General features: G+C 43.8%; 1 protein-coding gene across 1 annotated transcript; it reads left to right on the top strand.

The window, feature by feature from the left end:
* Window positions 1–989: 989 nt before the first annotated feature.
* lrrc1 (leucine rich repeat containing 1) lies at window positions 990–25431 on the top strand. The gene is made up of 14 exons (XM_084470490.1): window positions 990–1552; window positions 8909–9026; window positions 9530–9608; window positions 10458–10547; window positions 13739–13795; window positions 14078–14141; window positions 14489–14563; window positions 15478–15622; window positions 17426–17544; window positions 18114–18197; window positions 19375–19490; window positions 20594–20766; window positions 22174–22313; window positions 25210–25431. The coding sequence occupies exons 1-14, from the start codon at window positions 1394–1396 to the stop codon at window positions 25357–25359; spliced, it is 1569 nt and encodes a 522-aa protein (XP_084326616.1). The 5' UTR covers window positions 990–1393; the 3' UTR covers window positions 25360–25431.
* The last annotated feature ends 996 nt before the right edge of the window (window positions 25432–26427 follow it).

The raw sequence follows: 26427 nt of genomic DNA, 5'->3' as shown, positions 1-26427 counted from the left end.
AATATTTATTGATTTACTCTAGTATTAATGAGGCCAACTTCGTGTGCTTTGTTTGGAGACACTAGGCTACAGTTCTGGGAAGAAAAAATATATAGTCAAACTAACAATACTTGCTTAACACTGGGAAGTAAAGCACACTAGACTCAATCCATATAACGATATCGTAACTCAATTTCAGAGGATAAAAAGGCAGCATTTTGACATTAACCTCCTAAAAAAAGCAACAAATATTCTGGTTCTAAAAGGTGGGTGATTTCATTGGTTGCATCATGCCCTGTCTTAGTTTAGATTTATAAGTTCCATTGGTTTTGATTGTACACTAAAGTCATCATTCATTTCAAAAATGTAAAATGGATGCCCATACGTTTGTGCTACGGAAATTATAATTGACATCTTGAAGTCCGATTAAATGGTTTACTGCCTGCACAGAAAAGTGCTATCCTGCATTCTATAGTATAACGCTTTAGCGTTCAAGCTGAGGTTAACGACACTAAAACACATTAAAACACTAAAACATTTAACGGGGGGAAAAGGGTAGGCTATTAAACGGGAATTTAATTGGTAGCCTATTCAAGAACAACAAAGCATGCTTGTGTAATTTTGCTTTCAATTAGGCCCCAACTTTGAACGCATGTCGTTCAGGGTCTAACTACAGCCATTTAAGTATACTGGTTGAATAGAGCTTTATCCATCAAATCTGACCTCATGGAGACCGGGGTCACACAATTGCATAAGCAATGCCCCCACCCCCCATGAAGAGTTTCACAACAAACAAAAACATCGACATGATGCATTTAGATGGATGATGATTTTCTTATCGTTGGATATCAAACTATCTGCACACGCAAACATGTGGCAGCAGGCCGGGCTTGGAGAGAGGAAGGGGAGGAATAACCGGGAGAGGGAGGAGCGCTCTGGCAGATGACGTAGGATTGGAATGAGGGAGGGAATGTTCCGGGTCAGAATCTGGACTGGGAGGAAATTAACTCTGGCACTAGGAAAACGAGAAACGCGACCCCTCTATCGAAACTAAGATGCGGCTAATATTTTTGGATAAGGGGGTTGAAAGTTGATCCATGCGTGTCCGTGGCGCGCGTAACGCAGCGAAGACGCGAACGAACCAACAGGCAGGTGCCTACAAACTAACCAGAAAGTAGGTGAACGACGAGTGCTCGCTGCGACCTCGCTGGCAGTGCGATTTATTTACGCTCGGTGAGATTGCGTTTCGATGTTTACCACTCGCCGCTCGACTTTCAGCCGCGATCGTGTCCAGAGAGCTTAGTTCGTGGGGAATTTTACTTTTTGAACCACCACCGTCAGCTAGACAAACAATCTGTTGCATCCTTCCTGGGCACGACGTTTTCAGAGCGGCTCTGCCATCCATCCCCCCGTGATGTTTCACTGTATCCCCCTGTGGCGGTGCAACCGTCACGTCGAGACGATCGATAAACGCCACTGTTCCCTGCTCTATGTGCCCGATGAGATTTACCGTTACGGCCGCAGTCTGGAGGAGCTGTTGTTGGATGCCAATCAACTCCGAGACTTGCCCAAGGTAAGCAAACGAATTGTAATGCTTTTAAAACGTTGTCAAAGTAAACGTGTATGCGTTCATGCATTTGGCACACGGTCACTTAATATAAACGGGTTGGCAATGTCCTAATCTGTATCTCGTGGGAACCAGGGACATCAATTACGCAAGGTCAGCGCACTATAGCCTGTCAAAGTGTCCTACCTGGTTCCACCTGCCCTCTTGTCCCGTATGGTACTCGAGCCATAGATGATGCTTATCTCAATGGCTCGTTATAGCCCTTCTAACTCCATTGGCGCAGGCTGTAACTCAGAGGGACTCTGTCCTGAGATGAACATTGCAATAGCAAGACCCCAATGGGACTGTTTGTCCCCCTGCTATGAACGTGAGATAAACAAGTCTGACCTTTGAAACATTTCTCTGTCTCTCTCTCTCATACAGTCTATCTCAGACATTTTAGCATGCGTGGCATCTGTCCGAGTCACTTCCTACCTGTTTGAGCTTACTCAAATTCCGGTCTGATAATGCTGGTGTTTGTTGTGCAGGGGCTCTGGCATTTGACAGGCGTGTTCTGCCACAAAAGCCAAGCCGTTGAATGTCTGCTGCTGACGACGCTGTATGTACCCAACCTGTGCACGCTGTCAGTAACTGTTTTTTAATTAGAGAGGATCGTTTTGAGTTAGTAACTCAACTGTTTGCAGTTTGTTTGCAAGCTTGGCCTGTGTAATTGTGTGGACGCTATGGTTGTGGTCGATCCTTTTAGCCATTTGATGCAGTTGATTCATCCAAGTCTTTAACCCATACATTTCTGTTTCTGATTTTGCAGTGTTTTTACCCTTTTATTTTGTAAGCTGTTGGGTCTTAATGCATTGAAAAGCCCTGGCCAAATGTCAGAACTGGCAGAATGGCAGAATACACTCAATTCTGACGGGAGACTGCTTTTGAATCTTTTCTAATTGGATAATGTCCCATTCTTGTAGTTGAGTGTGGTCAGTGGTCACCTACAGGTAAAGTGGGCCTGTTTGACAGTACTTCCCCATCAGCTGCAGGAGTAGAATAAGGGAATGCCGGATCAACTCACCTGACCTCATGAAACACAAGTCATGTTGGGATAGGCCTTGGGCCAATTGGGTTTAATCCAATTGGCTCCTATCCTAACAGGACTGATGAAACCTGTCTATCCTCTAATGAAGAGGAGGTGGAAAACCTACGTTGTGCCTTTGCACTAACTTTCCCCACAGTTTGAACCCCAACAGAAACCCCATTAACGTAAAGTCTACCAGTGTCTCTATGGTGTTTAGTATGCAATCCCTTTTACTGTTGGACTGGACTGAAATCTATAGGCCCAAATCTGTGTAAAAACAATTATACTATAGCTTTACCACTTTTATATGAATTATTATATAATGGGTGTTCGTTTGTCTGTCAAAGCTGACATTGTGATTCCCAAAGTGTCATATTGTCATATTCGCAAACGCGTGTAGTGTTACCTCTTCACCTTCCAGGGATGACATGTGTCATCCTGTTGCTCTGGGGTGTTCTTGTAGCCTGCACCTCAGGGTGCAAGGAATAAAAACTGATGATTTAACTGTTGTTTTGAACCATGAAACCAGTCTTGCAGATTGGCTGAACACAAGTAGTGCTGAAAGGTACACTCCCATTGTCGCCTCGCTCATACTGCGGTTGGAACATATTAGCTTTTGGGTCAGGCCCAGGGTTTTTCTTGCATCGGATTTGATCACCTTTAGTAGCTGACATCTACAAAACGCTATAGATCAGCATGCTGTTGTGCATCGCGGAGCCATATTCCAGTTATTTTTCTATGTTTGAGATAAATAGAACAAGGGAATCCTGGCAGGGCAACAAAGCCGGCCATTGTTTATTGTGCTGCCTAGCGTGGACATAATGTCGTCTACGGCTTTCAGAGTGAACCCAAGACGCGTCCAATTGGATAAACCTTTTAAATGACTCCAGCTCACTGCTCTGTTCTCTGGCCGAGTTCTCTCCCTCCAGGTAGGCTGGTTCAGGAGGGAACTCGCTGTATGCACGTATTGTTATGATCAGTGTGGTTATTGATATAGTTGAGTCCATAGTAGTAGCATCATTCAGGAATGCTTCTATTACGTCATCATTATTCATCATTTCATCATGACCCATCGTTTGAGCTGCAGGCTGAAGAAAGCCTATCCTTAGAACTGTTATGGTAAATGTGGTCTGAATTTTCACTTGTCCCGTTGGACTTATTGGAATTTCAACGGTCTGTTATTTATTCACCATTCAGGTTGAACCTGAAATATGCGTCCGGTTTCATAGTAATTCCAGTTTAAATGTTGTATCAGCGAAGTTGGGTGACGTCACTTCTGTTGATGTTTGAAGTGAGATCCCAAACAAACAGAACCAGTTCGCCCCTCCCTTCCGTGTTTCATGCATCCAGTAAAAACTATCCTGAACGCAGCGCAAAGCCCCACAACACCACCCCTTGTCTGTGATTGGCTGGACTATTATTTATTTTGGTTTTGAGTAGTTGGTAGTACCATTTGTTTTTGTGTACGATCTCGGAGCATGGGCTGCCTACAGAGACACGTTTTTGCCGGCCTGCTTATGGGGCAGGCAGCTAGCGGATTGTGATGAATGTGATAATTTATGTTTCGCCTAGCATCACTGATACAACCTTTAAGTGGCGTGGGCTAGTCTTGGTACTTTTTTTATTCAACATTGTTTGGTCTTTTTACTGCTCAACTCACGTTTACGTTAAGTCCTAAACAGGCAAATAAAAACCTTTTAGTGTCTTCGGTTTTACTCAAAGATTTCCATCTAGCCTTTTGTCCCATTTGCATGACATTAACCTGGTTTCATATGTGTTTACTAATTCTATTATACAGAGCAGCCCAGACAAAGGGCCAGTTGCCATATGCAACTAGCCAGCCTCACCCTGTATCAGTTGAATACCTCCTCCACACCATTCATCTCTAATGTAGGCTAAGAGTGTAGCCTACATAACAAAAAGCTATTTTAATGTCTGATTTGGCCTACTCCTTAACTTAACAAGAGGAATCGACTGAGCCGTTTTATCTTTTATTTACTTGGGGCCTACTTCTCCCCTCACAGCATCAGCATCAAATAAAGGGAACTGTCAAAGAGTATACTTCCCAATTACGACCTCAACTACTAGATAATAGGACGATTACTTTCATGAAGCAAATCAGGAAATAACCAGACGTCGATATCTGTTTTAAAACCACTTTGCTTCTTGGCACGCGCTCATCGCCAGCACACCGTGAACAGCCCTGGGGATTTATGGATACCTCTGGGGCTGGCTCACTCCTCCATGCCCTCTGTTGTGAATAAACAAACGGTTTCCTACGAAGCACTGCAGTTGGATTAGCCTTGAATCACGTTTTGATTGATTTGTTATCCCCGCTGATTAGCTGCAAAGTCCTTTTACATGGTTTGGAAAGTTGGTGGTTGAAATTCACTCCAGCACCCAGGAATGCTATTTGCATGACTGTTGATGACTGTGATATTGTGTAACGCTTGGAGGCTACACACCGGTTCGTGTGTGCAGCCTACATATGGCTGTTCTGGAGCAATGTGTAATATATTTGTTTAATTAGTAACTTGGTGGTTGCACTTTACCTTTTTCTTCACCCAGCCCTTCCTATCTAACCTCCTTACACACCTTTGTATATTAACATTAGGCTAGTGCAGATTCACAACATAGTTTAGACCAAAAACATATTGGAGACATCGTTTTTAATTTTTTTACTTTTAGCCTTGTATGACTTCAACATTTTTTTCTTAAACATTTCTTTTTTAACATTTAGTCACACTCTACAAGAGCTTACAGCATTATTTGTATTAGTAGGCTCAAAAACCCATCGCTGAAGGTTAACCGGCTCAGACTGAAGATAACTATAACTCTTTGACTCGTGTGTCAAGACAATGGTTTATGGGGCTATTGTTCAGCAACCAGGTGACAGTTAGTTTTAGTTGTTTTGTCAGACAGGATGACAGCTATGGGTGTGACAAATGACAGTATAACCGGAAGAACGGGTTAGTCCACCGCTATTAGAGTAATGACAAAAGCCTTTACTAAAAACGATAGCCGATAAAACCACATTACAATAATCAAACGGCTCTTGTCATTATCTTCCTTTTTTATTCAACCAACACTAGATCCAACATGTTTCATGACTCACTCAGATGGCCAGTACAGATAAAAGCTGTTTCTAATCTACCTGTTTCTTAGCCTGGAAATCCAGACCCACATCTAGAAAGCTGTAGGGTCTGGCAACGAGTAATGAAAATGACAACTTGAGGGGCGGCACCAAGCATGCATTATATGCATACACTACGACCAATCAGAAGAATACAAGGAGTGACGTATCCAGACCAGCGGAGCTAACCAATAGATAAGACCTATATCGGATACACCGATGTGATTGGTTAATGTGCTGGGAGAGGGGCATCGGGGAGGGATTATATTGCTCGTTCCCAGAGTGACTTGCTGAGCAAATTCAACTTGTGCTCTCGTGAGAACTCTAGATTTCCAGGGTACCTGTTTCTGGGAATCACCTCAAATATCTAGGCATTGTACTTAGATGGGTACCAGTGATGCACTAGTGATGCACTAATGATGCTCCAATGGGCCGATACAGATTGCTGATTTGTTCTGGCAGCCAGGTTTATAAACGCAGTGCTGCCACACAGACCCTATATACAACCTAGTACTATATTTAAATTGATAATATATCATTATTTTAGCCTATAGGCTTGAATATCAGCTAGGAACAAAGCGTGACATAAATAGAATATAGAGGTTTATACAGTCTTAAACTTGATCTGGCAATGATGCCAAATATGTTTACTATTTGCCTCCTGTGGTGTAGACCTATTACCGCTTTGCACATGGGCTGTCACTTTAAAGGCTGCAGGTCCCGGTGTTATGATTTACTAGAAGCCAATCAAGTTGGTTTATTTCCAATAATATTACTTTTTAGAGCTCTCAAATTCAGTTTGACAACCTCAAACCCATTCAACTGTTGATCCAAGGTAGCACAATATCATTGTTGTTTGGGCTGTATTTAAGGAGTTTTTCACACACTGAAACACGTTTATGAATGATACTTTGGGCTTCATTGGGCTTGAATTCAAACAGTAGGACATTAAAAAGAATGTGTGTTACCCCAGGGCAACTTTGTTATTATTTTTTTCAAATTTTTTGTTCAAATTTGCTTGAACTTGCTTTTAGATTTTGTATTAGAAATGCTTCACACGCGGTGGTATATATGCTATTAGTGTCGGGGAAGCTTATCCCTGTCTAGTCGATGGCGTGATCAACATCAACCACGTCCAAGGCAGAGCTCCGTACATCCACACACACCTCGCTGCCCGAGTCCCTTGGTCGTGACTTTGAAGAGAGTATACCAACATGAACATAAACAATTTTCTATTATCAGTTTTTTGGGACATCGATGTGTGGCAGAGATGAGTAGAAACAGGGATATGCAATTCTCCTTTCGAGCACGATTCGATTCACATCCCGATACACTCGCTCCGATAGGATACAGAAGCGATACTTTTACTTTGAGAGGATTTGTGGGATGCAGGTTTGAAAATCTGGGATTTAGAAACTAGAAAAGGTTTTTGTGAATCAGTGAATCACAAGGTTTGTATCGAATCTGTGACATGTTGCATATAACCTAGGAACCAGAAAAATCTTTAGGCTTAAAAACAAAACAGTCCCGCATTGAACAGTGTGTAAAGTGAAAGACACCGTTTAATCTTTCTTGGAAAGACTAAAATACACAAAGTTGTTTAATGTGACACCCCAACATCTGTCGTCTGGGAGATATCTAGGACCAGTTTATTGTTGCAGTGATCAGAAGATGTCCTGTTTGGTTTCAGTGGGCATTGTGCATATTGTCTCCAGTTGATAGGAAGGCCTAGTGTGAATGGAGACACTGCAATGGGTTCTGCCCACAGGTAGGGGGAAGCTGAGGTGGGCTGGCGGGTGCAAAAGATGTTCAGATCAAAACATCCTGGAAGGATCTGGAATTAGCTGTCAAGATAGAAACATTTTCCAAGAGGAACGTCCTAGGAGTAACTGTTCTGTAGTACTGTAATCTGTTCCCCCTTAGAAATGAACCTCTTTGTTTCCCCAGCACTCTTTTCCAATGGTCTATGAAGGGGTTTGGAAAGAGTCTGATACACACCTAGATGCATTTTTAAATGAAAGTGTAGTCGGAAGTGAACTATTGATAACCAAACATTAACCTAAAAAACAAAGTGGTATGTTTTCATACCACATCAGCCAAGAAGGAGGGCTCAAATAGCAGAGGCAGACCAGCTTGTAAATGGCTTACAAAGAAGGGAATGAGTACTTTTGAAGGGACCACCAGTCAGGGTCTGAAACTACGTGGCGATATGTTTAGAAGGATCCAATGCTGAGCATTGAACCCTCGGTTACAGAACACAGAACCAAGGAACGTAATCCAGAACTCCTTGATTAGCACATGGGCAATCTAAGGAAAGGTTTGTTCTGACTAAGAACAGCCTTAATGTTACTTAATCTGGATTTTAGGGCTGTACAAATACATTAAATTTTTCTCTGTGTGCAATGATCATTTAAATGATGCATATTCTGGTACATGTTTAGGTCTGTAGAATCCCAGGCATTGTTTTTGGTGAAGGTTATTTGATGGTGCAGGGTAAGCTGTTTAGGTAGGAGTTGGAGCAATTCTGGGCAAAGCACAACACTTGATACTTTAACTATACGATCATAATCTGTATTGGCCTCTGGGTAACCACTGTGCATGCGGTGTGTCTAGTCATGCCTATCGTAATACATTACAAGTTAACTAGGCTTCCATAAACAAAGCACACTACTTCCCTGCATTAGTGGGTCCAATACATGCAATCCCTTTCAAAACAAACAAATATGATGATTTCCATAACAGTTGACATGTTGACATAACATATTTATACAATGATACTAAGTCATTGTGCATTTGAACCCACTACAGCAGTTGTTGTCCTACTACCAAAATTGTAGTTTGAACATGTGACTAGGATACTCTGACTTGGGTGACAAGTAGACAACGATATAACTACAAGTGTATAACTGTTAGTTATTCACGGATGAGTTTATCTGACGTGTAAGGCTGACATAATGTATTGATTGTATTTGTCATTACTGTAAGCTCATTAAACATTAAGCTGAGGGCATATTTGATGTTTATTGAGCAATACTGCTATTACTGTGTTTACTATTCTTTTTTTTTTTTTCCAAAGAACTGCTCGGAATGTGTGGGAAGAATGATCAATGTTGGGTTTGTGTGTACATATTTTCAGCTCTATTTCAATGTTTGTCTTTTTCAGCCATTCTTCCAGCTGATTAAACTGAGAAAGCTTGGCTTGAGCGACAATGAAATCCAAAGGCTCCCGCCGGAGATTGCGAACTTCATGCAGCTGGTGGAACTGGATGTGTCTAGGAACGGTAAGGGCAGCATAAACACACCAATATATAAATAACATACTGTGTTTGGACTCGCTATGTTCGGTTTGTGGCTGGTTTGCGGAGCGTTAAAATAACACCTGCGGCCCACAGCATGCAAACCCCCTTCCGGTTTTCTGTACACACTGAAACCATTTTTAAACCTGGGTTGTTGTGGTGGTTTTCTGCGTGCAGGGTTCAGAGTTATGGCCGTGAAGCAGGATGTTATCTTGAATGCTAATTAAATACTGTTTCTCTGCTAGTTTGTTTTTGCCTGCGTTATCATGTCATATTGAGTATTTGTGCTTTTGCTAGGTCTTAATATTGTTTGCTGTGTTCACAGGTGTGTGTTTAGTTACCATTCGGGCCAATAGTCTTACGCTCAATTTAGAATAAGACATTGCATGACTTAAGTTGGAGTATAATGGTGTAAAGTGTTGATCAAATGTTTCATGTTGGAAAAGGTTTTACATGGCTTCATCTTTCTTTCTTTTTCTTTAATGTAGATATAATGGAAATTCCAGACACCATCTCTTACTGCAAAGCCCTCCAAGTAGCAGACTTCAGTGGAAACCCATTACAAAGGTAGTTATAATTATATACTTTATGGAACTTTAGGTATTACTTAATGTATTAAAAAAATACAATTTTTTTCTCCTTATCGAATGGTGCATGTAGTACAACTGACTACCAACAGAGCAAACGTAGCTTTTTCTATTGTTCATGTAATGTCAATTTATTTTTCATCAGACTTTTCCTAACCTTGTGTAAATCCCCTTGAACAATTCTGCTGATCCCTAAATACACACAATGTGTTGGAGGGGCTGGTAAACGTTTGCCATGGCATGATTTATCTGTTGTTTGGTCGGGGTTTAGCCTAATTTGCACCTCAGCAGGGGTCTGGGCCACATTGCACATGCCTCCGCTTGGTAGGCAGAAAACACAAGGTATTATCGCACGCGGGACTAAACGCACTCAGAGTGCTGCCACGGTAAACACCACACTATCAGTCTACTTAAAGTGCACTAAGCCGGACTCTTTCCAGATTTAGTGATGAGGTGTTTTGTGTATATTTTTATGTGTTGTTGGTTGATTTTTCTCTTTGCTGTAACGTTTATTGTGGCAGAGAAGTGACTCGAGCTACACAGTGGCTCAATGTGTCTCGATACAGTCACATGGAGATATCTGTTGATGCCCAAAGTCACCTTGCTGATGGACGCTTTCAGAGTTCTGTGAATTTAAGGACTTTATCAAACTGAATAATTAAAAAAATAATAATTGTGAGACTTGATACATGCTTGGGGCAATGAGTGAAGTTCACTTAAATTTTGTAGTGGATGTTATGCTTGTGATAAACATTTCGCACACATTTTTCAGTCTTCTTATTTGAGTACAATTAGTCATTTTGCTTTTGCTCTTTTTGTTTTGTTGCAGACTACCAGAGAGCTTTCCAGAGCTGCGGAACTTAACATGCCTTTCCATCAATGATATTTCATTACAGGCCCTACCAGAGAACATTGGAAAGTAAGCATTTACACTATTACTGTCATTATTACAGTTGTATGAATGTATCATGCCAGACATTTTCCTCAGCTGAAATAAATGAATACATTCTTATGGTGCAGTAAAAGCCAAAGCTTACAATTGCATGTTTCATGATCAAAATATCTAACCCTTATTAGTATTCATATAAGTTGTCAAATCAAATGGCTCGGGGAAAAGCAAAAATGCGGTTTGTAAAATATGTGATGAGGATAATACGGTGTATTCATGGGAATAATATTGTTCGGTATTATGGTTCTGCTGTAGCTACGCTGGATATGGAGTTTGTCAGATGTGAGATTGAACAGCCGTACCACACTGTTGGTTACGAATGTTCTGTCATCTACTTCTGGTTTCCTACTCGGCCAGGAAAGAACTTTAGTATACAAAGACAAAGACAGCAGGAAGAAGGATAATTAAATCTGTTTTTTATTCTACCATGTAGGATAAAATTCACTGACCAACAACCCTTAATGCTTCTGGTTCGACCATAAGTGTACCTTTAAAGAACCGGGCTAAGAGGATTATGATAATACTACTCTACTACTGTTTTGAATTTGGCTACGTATCAAATCAAATCTTTAAATAATTCTTGTAAGAGACAGTGAGGGATATCGGTCATATTATTGTTCTGGATTTCCCAGGAAATCGGATTAATTTATTTTTTGTATTACCTTGATATTGTCTGCGCTAAAGCCAGCTTAAGCTTTCTTGTCTGGTCAGAATTGTCGGTTCACATAGAAGATTAGTTTGGAATAAAATGTAATTGCAGCGCTTATGCTATCCATCAGACCCCTCATTTCAAGTTTACAACAAAGACAACATTTGTATTATGAATAAAATTAAAAAAAAGCATAGATGTATATCACTGTTGGGAAAGGTTGAAGGGCACATTTTTGACTCAATTAAAAAGATTCCTGATATCCATTGAGAGGAATCATCTCTTAATGTTGTATTTGTTATGGATACCCCTATGCTGTGTTCCAATATCCATACTATCCGCACTCACTATGCTTAGTTTGATTAGGTAGGGTGTTCCAATTCAGATCAGGCGAAAAGAAGTGTACCTAAAGGACCCGGATGGTGTACTTAAAACAGTCAAACCGTGAAGTGTGAATTGATGCACACTTTTTGTACTCAACGGCAGCCATCTTAGCTACGTAGCGGAAAAGGCGGCGCCGGGCTGAGCCAACATCGGCACATTTTCCACATAGCCTGCATTAATTTAGTTATTTTGTAGCTTTTATAGCTTTTTATAGCTACTATGAGTAAAGAGTTCACCATTCACAGCGGGATGTTTTTTGCGGGGGAGGAGCCACGGAGGCAGTCGCGATCGTAATTTCCGGGTAGTGCAGCATGGAGTATTCGATTTGGAACGACACTGACATCTGAAAATCAGCGCACTTAGTCAGTGCGGATAGTGTACTACGTGCAAGTGTAGTACATGGATAGTTGCCATACATTTATTTTGAGCTACTCTAACAATGTAGGTCTTAAACCTCATAATTGATGCTGATAACTTATCAGAACCTTTTTAAACCTTATTGACCTTCACTTTTGGGCATTGTTAATGTTTAGTATATTCATCAATCACTCGTGGCACTTTAGCTTTGCAACCCATTTTAAATGCTGCTGATCATTCCCAGTCCATGCAACCGACTTTGTCTTCTAGCAATGATAATGTGGAGATAAAGCCCTACCATGTGTGTATTTTGGCGCAGGGTTTTGCATCATTTGCATGTGACTCATGCAAGATTTTTGAGAGAGAGAGAGAGAGAGAGAGAGAGAGAGAGAGAGAGAGAGAGAGAGAGAGAGAGAGAGAGAGAGAGAGAGAGAGAGAGAGAGAGAGAGAGAGAGAGAGAGAGAGAGAGAGAGAGAGAGAGAGAGAGAGAGAGAGAGAGAGAGAGAGAGAGAGAGAGAGAGAGAGAGAGAGAGAGAGAGAGAGAGAGAGAGAGAGAGAGGTTGGAGACCGACTCTGGGACAGGGGGAATGTGAGTCTGCCGTACAGCTCTGTCAGCTCCTCTCCCCTCATGGTACGGCATGTGTCCCGTATCTGCCTTACATAACGCCCTGAGTTAGTGCCTTCTGTCTACCAAGGAGGGAGCACGTAATAAAAGCCATAGCGCAGTCTGAAAAATACGTTCGGGGGGAGAGGGGTGTGACATTTATACTGAGGCAGCCATGAACTCTAGGTGTGTGTGTGTGACATAAATATTTCATATTCCTAGTTCCCTGAAGCGATTGTTGCTACTGGGGTTTAGTCACCGTCATCCTTGGTTAAAATAAAAATAAATAAAAACCAGTTTGTTGACGCTGATGGACGTTTTGAGTTATTTAATCTTTTCGAACCAATGCTGAAGCCACACAGAAGACAGTTTTTACTAGAATCATCCGGGTAATCCCTAGCCCTGTGACCCTGCATTGTGACCACGGGCCACCGGGGATTGATTGTCCGTTTCGTTGAGGCCATCAGAAATTGTGTATTCAAGTTAGATTAAAAACAATGTTCAAATGTACGAGATTGTGTTAATCCTCCGCGCTAAATCTTGACTTGTATTTTTCTGGCTTATTCCCGTGGTACATGCAGAGCGGGGCTGTCCGTGTCTCTGTCACAGCTTTTACCCCCAAGTCGTCCCTAAATGGAAGTTGCCAATGTTGGGCAGAGTTTGGGAACCTTCTTGAACAAGATAATCTGTTCTTATCTGTCATCGCATAAACGGCCATAAATTGATGTGAAATATTGCTTCGGGGGAAAAGATCAGACCGTCATAGAGGCCAGACCTTGGTTACACCATATTTGCGTAAACGCCGGCTTAATGAACACTTGCGTTGTAACTAGAATACGTTAGTAACTAGAATACGTTAAAATGTACGCAAAGCTGATGACACAGGACATTGGATGTTCTGATGGTTGTCTGAAAGCGGTTGTTTATGCTGGACTGGACTTTATAACAGGATAAGACTGACACTCCTTGGGTCCGCTTCCTACAATCTTGATGTCTACTACCAGGGGAACATTTCAGATTTCATGTCTGCCTCCCTTTTGTATTTAGTTGCTCTTTCTTTAGTCTTTCGAACTGACATTTAAATATCATTCAATAAGTAGTACACTAAATTACTTTAGAGGATTAGCACGATTTTCATGATCCTATTTTTCTTCTGCTTTTCCCCAGCCTCGCCAACCTGGTGTCACTGGAGCTCAGAGAGAACATGCTGACATATTTACCAGAGTAAGCATTTTTGTATTATACAGTCTGTTCTCTGTTCTTATTTATTCATGAAATATGCATAGAGTGCAATACCCCCCACCTGTCTCGGAGCTATGTGTGGAAAAAGAAAAAAGGTCTTAACTGGTGCCTCAGTATATACAAAATGTAATTTCTGCTGATTTTAGAAGCCTGTCATTATTATAAGCCTGTCATAAATATTCAACTTTTCTTCCACCTGTGGCCAGTGGTTAGGAAAGCATAGTAATTGGGCTCATGAGCTGTATTTCTCTTTGTGATCGACAGGTCGCTATCACAGCTACAGAAACTTGAGGAACTCGACCTGGGCAATAATGAGCTGTACAACCTGGTAAGTCCCCGGCCAGAATGTTTTTATGTATATATTTCAGCAGTAGGTTTTTATTTTAGATTTTAGATTAGATTTTATTCAGAAAATCTACTCTCCTGAGCACTGCTTTTACCACTTGACATACTTGATGCCAAGACATGCTTTTCAGAAGTACATTTCCCTGTTTATTTTCGTTGTCTTTCTAACTGAAGGTAAATCAAAACGCTGTGCTTTCTGAGGTTTTCAAATAAGAGCTCTGAAACAATTCAGCACAATACCAATGGATGCCTTAGTCCAACCCTCCCCTGCATTCGTCTAATTTTTCTCTTTCCCTCTTTCCAATTCCTACACATCCTCCTCCCACGCAGCCCGAAACAATAGGCCACCTTGTCAGCCTGAAGGACTTGTGGCTCGATGGAAACCAGTTGGCCGATATACCTGCGGTGAGTCTGCGCTGACATGTGTATTTTTACTCTTCCGAAATGAGTCTGCGCCGTGTCACCGTGTCACTTCCACCTGCAGCTAATGCTACGCAAGAGTGGTCATTAAAACACCAAAATACACAGGTTTTTTTTTTGGGGGGGGGGGGGAGGGGTGGTGTCCGAAAAACCCACTGAAACTGCTAACAGCCTCTGAGAGTTACTTATGGGATCCACATGAAGGTGTGAGCAAAATGTTCACAGCCGGGAATAGCAACTGAGAATATGCCTTTCCCTCCTTGGTGATTACCTAGAGAGGGGTGGGCTTTGGAGGAACTGTTTTTATAACAAGATGACTTCAGTATTCAACGCTTTGTAAGATTATACACAGGGAGAAATAATGTTAACAGAATACATTCAACACAATGTATCAATGCACAATGTATATGCTGTTTTTTTTTTTCTTCAGTCATTGGCATCACAAGCCTCTTGGACTCTTTCAACATTAAATAGGATTTTAGGCAATATGACATAATCCACCCTTCCAACCTTCTCTTCATCAAGATTAAATCTGTACAGTCCAGTTCAGGATTGAATCACTAGATCATCGAACATCAAAGTAAACGGAATAGAATAAACTAACATTATAAACACAAAATACGACATGAATAGAAATAGTAATTATAGATAAAATATGCATCTTACCAACCACCGTATCTAATACATGCTCGTATATAAAATAAAAGTATGCACGTTAATTAAGACAACAAAAGTCTGTGACTATAAAGTAAAGCGTTTTCAGGTAGATCGCCTGCATAGTGCACATGACCTCTGGATAGGATCAGTGAGTGAAAAGGCTGGCTTCAAAGTGATTGTGACATGACTACGGCCTTGCGGTCCTGAGTTGACCCCTGCCCCTTGACCCCGTGACCCTCCAGGATGTGGGCAGCATGAAGAGCCTGCTGTGCCTGGACGTGTCGGAGAACAAGTTGGAGTACCTTCCCGAGGAGCTGGGGGGTCTGCTGCAGCTCTCAGACCTGCTGGTCTCCCAGAACCTCATCGAGGCTCTGCCTGAAAGCATCGGTGAGCTGTCGTCCTCCTCCTCTCCTCCTCCTCCCCCTCCTTACGTAGTCCTTGTGTGTACTGAGAAGAGAGGCTAGGGGTTGAGGCCTCTTGCTCAGCGATGTGTTCAGGTGAGGCTGAGGATGTGCTGAGGCCCGGCCTTGACCTACTGCCCTACACATGACCCCCCCCCCCCCAAAAGGGGCTTACTACAATACTTCACAAAGCACAAAGGCGTTCTGAAGCTGAACCATATTTGATTTGGATTCAGATTTACAGTTGGTTATATATATTATTAGGAAATTGTATCGCTTGCAGTTCATAACCCAAAGCCTCTTAACACGGATTCATACTTGTGTGCAGGCTTGAGCTGGGAATACTTAATATCAGTTTTCAGTGTTGGGGGTAACGAGTTACAAAGTAACGGATTACAGTAACGATATTACTTTTTTGGGTAACGAAGTAAAGTAACGCATTACACTAAAAATATCGGTAACTACACTACTTTACTAGACTAAAGGAACGCGCGTTCCTGCGTTACCCAAGCCGTGTTTGCCTGTGTGTAAAGTTCAGATCTGTGGTGCGTGCGTGTGTGCTGCTTGCCTCAGCACCTCACCACAGCGATCGATCTGAGTGACGCAGCTGCTGGTGTGACGGAGAGAGGGAAATGGTGATAGGGATGGAGACGGAGACGGGGGGTTTCAGCCAGTGGCGATATTCTCACTACGTTCAGTTTATAGCTCGAAAGGACAAAAATATTCGAGTGAAATGCCCAGGCGACCGGTGTCTTTCAACTGTCGCAACCCGGATTTAGAAAAATACGAGATAAAATACCCGCAACGCGCAAGCCAACATCCAACAGGAACCGGTTTACCTGGACAAGACTGTTATTCCGACATGGAATCGAAGCTCAACATAACTTTCGAGTCCCTGGATCGTGTGTCCGCCAACAACAAAAGTTACTTAAGAATGACGGTGCACTGGATAGACAGCATTAGTTTTAAACGTGAGGAGGCTGCTCTTGTCTGCAAGAGGGTGAGAGGAAGACACAGTTACGATGTCATAGCTTGCGAAATAGATCAGTCTCATTCAGCCTTTGGACTATCACATAAAGTAACAGCATGTGTCACCGCTGCTTAAGTGCGTTTCTGTTTAAATTGTATGGGATAAAAATTGTATTTTTATATTTTTCATTGACCACTTAATTTTTTGTTTGCCATGAATCTAATAACAAGCTGGTTTTGTTCTCAGAAGATTTTTGTTGTCATGTTTCCAAAAGCCTGTGTTTTGAATCTTGTGTGTGTTGTTACTGATTGACCTCACCATAGCCTCCATTATCCTGTTGATTTTACAGTGAGGCATATTTCTTTGTGCAGACAGGGATATTGTTCTTTCATATGGTTTTATATGCCATGCCATTTTGTATACATTTATACAATAAACACTAAGTGATGATAGGGCTATGATGTTTGTCCATGTATCTACACAGTCAATTAAGAAACAGGAAAGTAAAGTAATAAGTAGTGAGTTGCTTTTCAAATGCAGTAACTAATAAAGTAATCTCATTACAATTTACAGAAGTAACTATATTAAGTAACTAATTACTTAATTTTTTAGAGTAACTACTCCAACACTGTCAGTTTTATACTAACCTTGTTCCAATTGCAAAAACACAAAGAATATAAAGTTACACATTGTAAAATGAATGCTGTAAATTGTATTCTTCTTCTGATTATTTATTTTCTTTATTGAACCGAATCATGTTCTCATTGTGTGAACATGATGCTGTCTCCCGCCGTAACAAGTGAACCTATATTTTGTCAGGTAAATTAGGACGGCTCTCCATCCTGAAGGTGGACCAGAACAGGCTCATGTATCTTCCAGAGGGCATCGGCAACTGTGAGAGTCTCACTGAACTCGTCCTGACGGAAAACCAGCTGCAGGTGGGTTGGGGGACGAACCATATATGGATAGGGTTAGGGTTATGTATATCACCATAGCCACAGTATGGACGTACATTTGTCCACTGGAACAGGATCATTCCAATATCAATCAAGCCAATATCAAGACGTCATCTCTACTAATTCAGTTTTATTGAGGAACAAGCATTAGGTCGTGCCTCTCCAGACTCTCATCCTTGAGGTTGTTAAGTAGACGTGTGCTAATCCTTTTTTTTTTTCAAGTACAACATTAGATGGTGGAAGCTAGATGGAGAGATATGTTGGCAGCGCACCCAAGTTAATTTAAATGCCATCATAATTCATATTGTATTAATAAGAATGGATAATTCATAAATAATCCTAATATGGGGATATTTGTTTTTATTGAAATGGAAATGTATGTATGTATTTCTTCCTGTTGAAAAAGTTAGCTTAAATATTGAGAGAAAACGATTTCAAAAGGTTTAATGTAAATGAGAAGTTGGTTGCTGTTTCCTTTCTCCGTTTTGGAGGCACTTGTAAAGTTGGATGGTATTAATTTGAACATGTGCATCTTCTTTAATGCGTTCCAGAGCTTGCCAAGAAGTATTGGCAAATTGAAGAAACTGTCCAACTTCAACTGTGATCGAAATCAGCTAACATCTCTGCCTAAAGAGGTAGGACTTCTATCCTCATTTCCCGTTAAATTTCAGAAAACAACAACGAACAGTTCCTCTTCAACACAAACTTAAAACCACTTGAAGAACTGCTGTTTGTGTTGCCAATAGAATCGAGGACACTAGATTGTGTTGCTGTGCTCCTCTCATTGTGCTGTTTATTAGTGGCGTTGGTTCAGCGCACATTGTACCGAGTCTATTCAGCGCAGGCATTCTTCTAGAAACCCTCTCGTAGGTTGAATTGGACGGAGCTTACTGTTAAAGCGTAATCTCAATAGCCTTTTAAACAGCGGGCACAATGGCTCAGTGTTTCAGCCCCGCAAAGAACGCAGTGTTCAGGAGAGAACCACAGTCGGACACACTTGGCCCGTAATGAGTTTACGGTGGGTGTCTCTCTCTCCCTGGAACCATGAAGGGCGCATGGCGTCATATCTTCACCATCCCGGCGATAGAGTGGCTCTTCGCTATCGAGTCGCGTGGTACACTGTGCCACAACTTGACCGTAGGCGCCCTTTGTTATGGATTTATGATCGATGGATTAGTGGATTGGATTAGTGGTTGATAACCAAGGCCGGTTCAGAGGCTGGACTGCATCTCTCCATTTGGTTGACAAATCAATCATTTAACGCTGCTGATGCGCTTTGATCCCCGCGTCTAAAGATTAGATGATGATGATGATGATAGGGTTGTATTAGTTATGCTGCCTCGCTGCATTTACTGTGTAATTTTTCGTGTGTCAAATCCTTTTGCTGAGGTTGGGTTCTGCGTAGTCGCATGTGAAGTAGTGCCTTTGGTAGTGACAAGTGAGCTCTTTTTTTAAAAGGCTTTGAAAATGTGAATTTGAGAAACTTGATTAGCTTCCCATTCTTCATTTAAGAAACCCCAACGACTTTAACCACGCTATAGTCTGCCAAAAAATGCGTTGACCCCTTGGAATGGGGTCAACTGCAAACGTGAAATGGTAAAAGGCTCAAGTGCCTGGGTGACAATGTCTATATGGATTTCCTATTCCCATGATGGTCATCACGGAAAGCTCCAGCAAACGTTGTACAATTCAATCCTATTAAATCTCTTCAAGGTTTTTGTTGACGGCCCCTCGGCGCCGCCTCTTTCTCTGCTCTAATGTGAGCCCCTCATGCGTCCTCACCCCCGTCTCTCTCCCCCCCCTCCCCCCCAGATCGGAGGCTGCAGCAGCCTCAACGTGTTCTGCGTGCGGGAGAACCGGCTGACCAGGATCCCCTCGGAGATCTCCCAAGCAACGGAGCTGCACGTGTTCGACGTCTCTGGGAACAGGTACGGACCGCAGCCGGCTGCTCCCGGGCGCCGTGGGGCGGGGTGGTGGTGGTGGTGGTGGTGGGGAGGGGGGAGCTCTGGTGGGTGGGCCTGCTGTAACGCCATCTGTTTGGTCTTCTGTGTTCATATTTTGAGCTGTGTTTACCACCCATTTCAACTATTGGAGACAATATATTGTCGTAGGACAGTTTTATTTCTAACATTATTCTATCAACACATGACATTTACGTCGATAGTCAGGCGTTATAATTGGTTTGCCTCGGGTGCACTGTGGAGTGGGGAAACCTGTTTTAATGGCAGGCTAGCAGTTCCCCTCGACTTGCGCTAGCCTAGCACCAGCGATTTCTGCAACTAGAAGGACTGAATGTTGAAACATGTTGAAAACGGTCTCCAATGATAAATAACACACTGGCTCACTTGGAAATGAGGTCCGATGTCCTAAATTCCGAACTATCCCTTTAAAGGACGTATTCTACCACCAGGTGTGAGTGGGATTAGCCGTTACAAGCCGTTTTGAAAATGTGCCGCTTCTGACATCACAGGTGGGCGTGTCCACCTAGATGTGTGGCGGAGAGATGAGCAACGTTTGCTACAGTCCACCGGGTAGGCTGGTGGACTGCGCTATCCAGCACACATCTAGGTGGACACGCCCACCTGTGATGTCAGAAGTGGCAGATTTTCCATTTTCCATTTTCCAAACGGCTTGTAACGGCTAATCACACTCACACCTGGTGGTGTAATATGTCCCCTTTATGGTTACACACTAATGTCGCTTTGTGCTATAGCATGATATCGCTTCCTTTAGCTTCAGCCCTCACACATTTACGTTTACATTCAGGGCATTTAGCCACGCTTTTATCCAAAGCGACTTACAACGGTTCACACACACATTCACACACCGACGGCGGAGTCAGCCACGCAGGGCGACAGCCCGCTCATCGGGAGCAGTCAGGGTTAGGCGTTTCCCCGGGAGACTCTGACTGCCAGGAGGAGCCGGGGATCGGACTAGCAACCTTACGTTTTGCGAGTCAACCCCGCTCCACAAGCCGAGCCCACTACAGAAGCCGAGCCCACTGCATCACGCTGCCTTCCTCCGCCTCCAGGCTGGCCCACCTGCCGCTGTCCCTGACCTCGCTGAAGCTCAAGGCCCTGTGGCTGTCGGAGAACCAGGCCCAGCCCCTGCTCACCTTCCAGACGGACCAGGACCCGGACACCGGGGAGAAGGTGCTGACCTGCGTCCTGCTGCCCCAGCAGCCCTGTGAGCCCGACCCCAAAGGTGCGTGGGACGCCAATGACCTCCAAAAGGCCGCTTTACTTGCCGACATACAATAAAGGTCCCGGGGACACGCCACCGGGTGTGAGTGTGATTAGCCGTTACAAGCCGTTTGGAAAATCTGTCTCATCTGACATCACAAGTGGTGTCCACCTAGATGTGTGACGGATGGATGAGCAACGTTTGCTACAGTCCACCGGGTAGGCTGGTCGACTGATCTATCCGTCACACATCTAAGGTGGACATGCCCACTTGTGATGTCAGATAAGATTTTCAAAACGGCTTGTTATGGCTAATCACACTCACACCTGGTGGCGTGTCATGGGCCCTTTAACAGGCTGTAAAACATACTCCTGGATGTTGGGAAGAAGAGTTGTAGAATAGAAAGTGGGTTGCTGTATTGTGGACGGTATTGAATCCTACCTTTGGTAATTCTAAATACCCTGGTATGCTGTGATACCGCCCGAGCCAACACTATTATCATCCAGCGATCTAAGAACAGACATGGAGCTATTCCAATTATCTTGTGTCAAGTCTGGGCTGTCAGGAACATCTGTGGACCTTTTTTATCTCTCTAAAAGGTTTTCCCTCCCTCACATTATCACTTCTGGGATCTAGAAATCACGCTGTGTTCCATGCTCTGTGATTTCACCCCCTGCCTCTCCGTCGCTCTCTCACTCCCTCCCTCCCTATCCCTCTCTGTTAGAATCACTCTCTCCCCAACAGATGACAGGGCCTACGGCGGTGATAGTATATCAACACCCTGCTTGCCCCCTCCCTGAGGCCTTGGGTGTTTCTTTTGATTTATTTTCCCTTCAGAAACTTGATTGGACAACTGAAAGCAGCTTATAAAAGGCCCGGCCTGCACCCGTCACGTACAAACACGGCCGTGTGAAGATGGCTCTATGAGCAGCGACGGGGCCAGCTTTGCTGTGTGGCCGTCTAACGCTTCATTTGTAAATCCATTTGCACGCTTACACTCAAGTGCTGGCTCCCCTGTTAAGATCAGAGTGTTGCCTCGCATTAAACCCATTGATGTGGTTCCTGGTTCCAGGACCGCTGCCCTTTATTTAGCTCATTTCACCCCCGTCGGGTTCGGATGGGTGGGGTTAGCTGCAGCAGGGGTTGGGCAGGGTGGAGGGATGCGGAACATCCACAGAGAGGGGGAGAGAATCCAGGCTTGAGTCGCGTTGCTATAAGCTTCTTGCTATAAGCTCGAATCTGAAGCAGCGATCAGACGCAGAGATCCTCTCTCTCTCTCTCTTTCTCCCGAGTCTCGGAGGATGTGTTCAGGCCCGCCTGGCCTGTGCAGCTGCCAGGGGGCTGTAATCGCGCCAAGAGATACGGGGTCATGCGTCAGAGTGTGTGTTGGTACTTGTGTGTGATTGGTGTTTTCTCGTCTCGCCGCAGTGTCTGATAACCTGGCGCGCTGCGACGCCCTGGCAAGTCTGGTGAACGAGGTGGCGGAGGAGAGCTGGGACGACCGCGGCCCACACCGCATCAGCGCCATCCACTTCCTGGAGGACGGCGAGGATGACGACGAGGACCCGGTGAGAAGTCGGGGCGGCGGGGGGTCGGGGGGCTCGCGTGGTAGAGTATTTGTGGGACTGGTTCCGAGAGACCAAGACCTTGTTGGAGCGGAGGGAAAGATCCCCTTTGGTTTTCGTTGAGTAAATGAATCTGCGGGCTCGTGTATGATTTTCCTGGGACGCGTGCGATACGGAGCGTGATTGATACGGTGACTGTAAAGTACAGAGGACCTATGGGAGCACTGCTGGTATTAAAGGAGTTCGGTCTAACACAGAACTACTGAGGTGCCTGAGACCGGGGAAGGCCTGGCTGACGCGCTAGATGTTAAGAATGCTACGCCCACTTCATTGCCCTGTGCTAAACAAACGCATGTAGACGATCTTGATGTTGAAATCCAAAGTGGTCCATTTATTCCAATACAGCACATTGCCCATAGCAGTTCCCACCAGCATAGCATAGCAAGGCGCCGCGCAAGCAAGCAGTCAAAAACCCTTTGCCCTTCCGGCTCAAACACCTGCCAACAACATTGTATTTCCTACCTATATACCTGAGGCCAATTTACAGACATGCGCCACCCAGTGTTACACAAAAGAAATGACAACATGAATACAAAGCAGCATTTGGCTCTTACAGTTGGGTATTTACCAAAGAAAAACCAGATGGCTGCCGCTGCCACACGTTTCGTTGCTCTGATTGGTTGTAGGTTTGTTTGTGCCTGTGCCTGTTGATAACGCCCCTCCGGAATGAACTGAGAGGTTCCCAACTTTTACTCATTTGCGAATTGGTCTGTGTGCGGCCTTTGGGAACTATTGTCCCTCCAACATAATGGCGGTGTTAAACGCCAGATCAAGACTTGTGCGAGAGGTAGCGCTTTGAAGATTTTTTGCATCTAAATGGAGCCATTATGTTCTGAATCACCCTGTTGAGCTGAAATTGCCCCCTCCTATTTTTCAAACCACAATTTTGCAAATCCTTTGAGACAGTCAGCAATGAGCAGTAGCTGCATTGTAGTTTTAACAATAACTAAACCCTTTTTCTTCTCCTGATGATATTGTCCAGCAAAGTATTTTAGGAATGAATGGAGATTAGTATGCAAATGAGCTATGTTCTATTATTTTCCCTTTTCTTAGAAAAGACAAGCAGTGTCAAGTCTGCATGCAAAATCGAAACCAAAACAATCACAACCAATACACACCACCCAATAAAATGTCATCCCAGAGATTGTGTCCGTCACAAGATGCAGCTCACTTTCATATCAACTGCTTGGTAGTTCACGGGGTACATGCATGCCCATGTCACTGCACTGGGAGGGTTGGTTCATTCCTCACATTTACATGACATGTAAACAGTGGCGCCAACTTCAGGTCAACATTGGGGGGGGTCATAAATATTTCGTTCAAATGTGTTCCAACGAAAAGTAGGCTATATCACTTCTCAAAAGTCCTGCTTTCAGAATTTGAGGTTCAGAACAGTAGTTCATGAATTATTTAGGTATTATTTATTACGATTTTTTTTCCAAATTTTGGTTGCAATGATGTATGATTTAACTGTTTAACCATCAATTCACGAATGCGTTTTACAAGTGGCAGTGTGCACTTATTTTCCATAAACATGCCCGTATAAATGGCAGTAGGCCAAGCTTAATTACATTTCAGTCACTAATTTAGAAATGTAGAAATCATGGAAGCAACTCCCCCGGCTCTCATAGTACACAAAAACTGACTTCACACTGCTCACTCGCATCGTCCAGCGGGTGGGGCAAAGCGGGCGCAAATCTCTTTGGTGACTCTCTGATTGTATTGATCAGCTCTTTGACTGTCTTCATCACATCTCAGCATATGTTCACTTTTGAAACGGCATCTTGAAAGGCAAGGCTCATGTTGTGGGCATTACAATGTACGTATTGCCTCTTCTTGTATGTCCTTGACATGCGGTTGTAAGCCTGACCTGCTCCCTGACATATTCTACCTGTCAACCATTGGTATGTCAGGGTTGTTGCCAGCGATGCTGGGTGGGGGAGAGAGAGGGGCAGGGAGGTGGCGCGGCGCAGCGTTCTATCGCGCTTGCTTTAAAGGGACAGACAACGATAACGTGCCGGTTCACTTCGTTTCAATATTGAGGGGTTTTTGCACCCCCAACCTTATCTTTGGGGGTGCAAGAAACCTTGTGCCCCCCCCCCCCCCCAGATGGCGCCAGTGCACGTAAATGTAATGATAACAGTACAATCCCTCAACCTTATTTAAATGTTGCATCTCGTCACTTGTACTACCGCCCTGCACTTCCTGCTGTAACGCTCCCATTTCCTGTCTGGGGTCAGCTCCCGCTTACCGTACACTCACACTACATGCGTCCGTCGACGGATGACCGAGGGCGTGTCTGACGTATGGGGGAGTAGTCTTTGTAGACGCAGCCTGCAGCCAATCAAATCGCTCCCCGCTTAAAGCCGGCTTTTTCCTGCTTCTTCCTGCTTGTTGTTGTTATTGCAAAATGGATCCCGCAGTCGCAAGCAGAGTGTCGCCCTCTGTACAGGGACAGGACAAACCGTATTGGGCGATTGCCCACAGCAATGATAACTTTCTCCTCCATTTTTTAATTCCCCCGCTGCCGGCCGGCTTTTTGACATATCCACGTGTTTTCCCGGGTTGTATCACAAAGGCGATTTCATTGGACAGAGTCCAAGTAGCGTCACAGTAGTGTATTCGTCAATTCATAACCGCGATCTGATTGGTCAACGGATCCATCGCTGCCCGAAAAGTTGAACGTTTCTAAACTTTTCACGCAGGCCACGGGGCAGACAGAACTGACGGACCCACAATGCATTCAGAGAGCGCCCCGTGCAAAGTCAATGAGATCCGTCGACGGACGCGTGTAGCGTGAATGTGGTGTTGTCCTAACGCTTCCCTCGCCACCCCACAGGGGCCGATGATGAGGCGGGCTACGCCCCACCCCGGCGAGCTGAAGACCATGAAGAAGGCGGCGGAGAACCTCCGCAACGACCTCAACGCCGCCAAGGCCCTGGACTCCAACAAGAACGAGGTCAATAACGGAGTCACCACGTCTGTCTGACCCCGCTGTTTAGTTAACCTGCAGAATACTTTTACCTTTTGTTTCTGTTGCCACGTCGTCTCGCACAAACCCCCGCCCCCCCCCCCCCCCCTCCCCCCCCCAATCCACCCCAACCCCCCCCCCACCCCAACCCCACCCGCACACCACCATCCCCGTCAGGCCCTCCGACCCACCTCCCGGCATTGACCTCTGATTGACCTCTGGTTGACCTCTGGTTGACCTGCAGTGTGGCCTTCCCTCTCGTCTGGTCCTCCTCAGAGCACCAGTCACCTGTGCCGTCTTAGGCCCGGTCCTGCTGGTTTGTGGTTCTCGCGAGTCGGGTTCTAGGGTTCCTCACGTGCCTTCTCTCTTTTTGAATAATTTCCAAGGCAATAATCTGCACAAACTTGATACTTTTTAAATAAGATATTTTAAAAGACTTTTACTCGTTTTTAAAAGGCCTTTTTTTCTGTACATAAGAAAGACATACGTTAGGTAGTTGCACTACAAGGACTCGATATAATATTGCAAGAATCTTTAAATGTATTATATTTTTGTTCTTTGTTAAACACTGGGTAACTCTTTTTACTTATTGAGGATCCATTAAGACGGGAGGTTTTGTGGACCGACTGAGTTGAGGATTATTGTATAGTCATTTGTGAATAATTATACTTTTTTACTTTTCGGGCAGCTCGGATGTAAATAAAATGTATAGCACATTTCTTAGATTTAGATTTTCTAAACTCTTTTCTTTAAATTGGGTACATTTGTAAAAGTAAAAAGTGTAAAAGCATTGAACAACATGCGTTTTTACTAATGTCTTATTTAAAGTGAACTGCTGGGTGAACCGACAGACTTGTCTGTTGACCCTCCTTAAAGCTTTGGGGCTGATTTTAGGGTGATTTGAAATGGTTTTGGAGTCAAGGATTTGTTTTAAAACCCCTCAGTACCACAGCGTGTCCACTAGAGGGCTTTTGATGGGGGATCACAAGGCTGAGGTTTATATGTATAATAATTTATGCTGTGCTTCATGGAGTCATTTTGCAATGTTTATCGAATGGATGCCAAAATGGTTCAAGTTTATTTTCC

This window comes from Micromesistius poutassou, assembly GCF_964030765.1.
Source record: "Micromesistius poutassou genome assembly, chromosome: 7".
Taxonomy (NCBI): Eukaryota; Metazoa; Chordata; class Actinopteri; order Gadiformes; family Gadidae; genus Micromesistius; species Micromesistius poutassou.
Note: the sequence above shows the minus strand (reverse complement) of the source record. Positions and strands in the feature narration are given on the sequence as shown.

Bases quoted from the DNA above. Each gene is read 5' to 3' on its own strand.
- lrrc1 (XM_084470490.1), top strand. From the start codon at position 1,394: ATGTTTCACTGTATCCCCCTGTGGCGGTGCAACCGTCACGTCGAGACG. The intron at 19,491-20,593 runs GTACGGACCGCA...CTCCGCCTCCAG, and splicing joins TTCGACGTCTCTGGGAACAG to GCTGGCCCACCTGCCGCTGT. The intron at 20,767-22,173 runs GTGCGTGGGACG...GTCTCGCCGCAG, and splicing joins CTGTGAGCCCGACCCCAAAG to TGTCTGATAACCTGGCGCGC.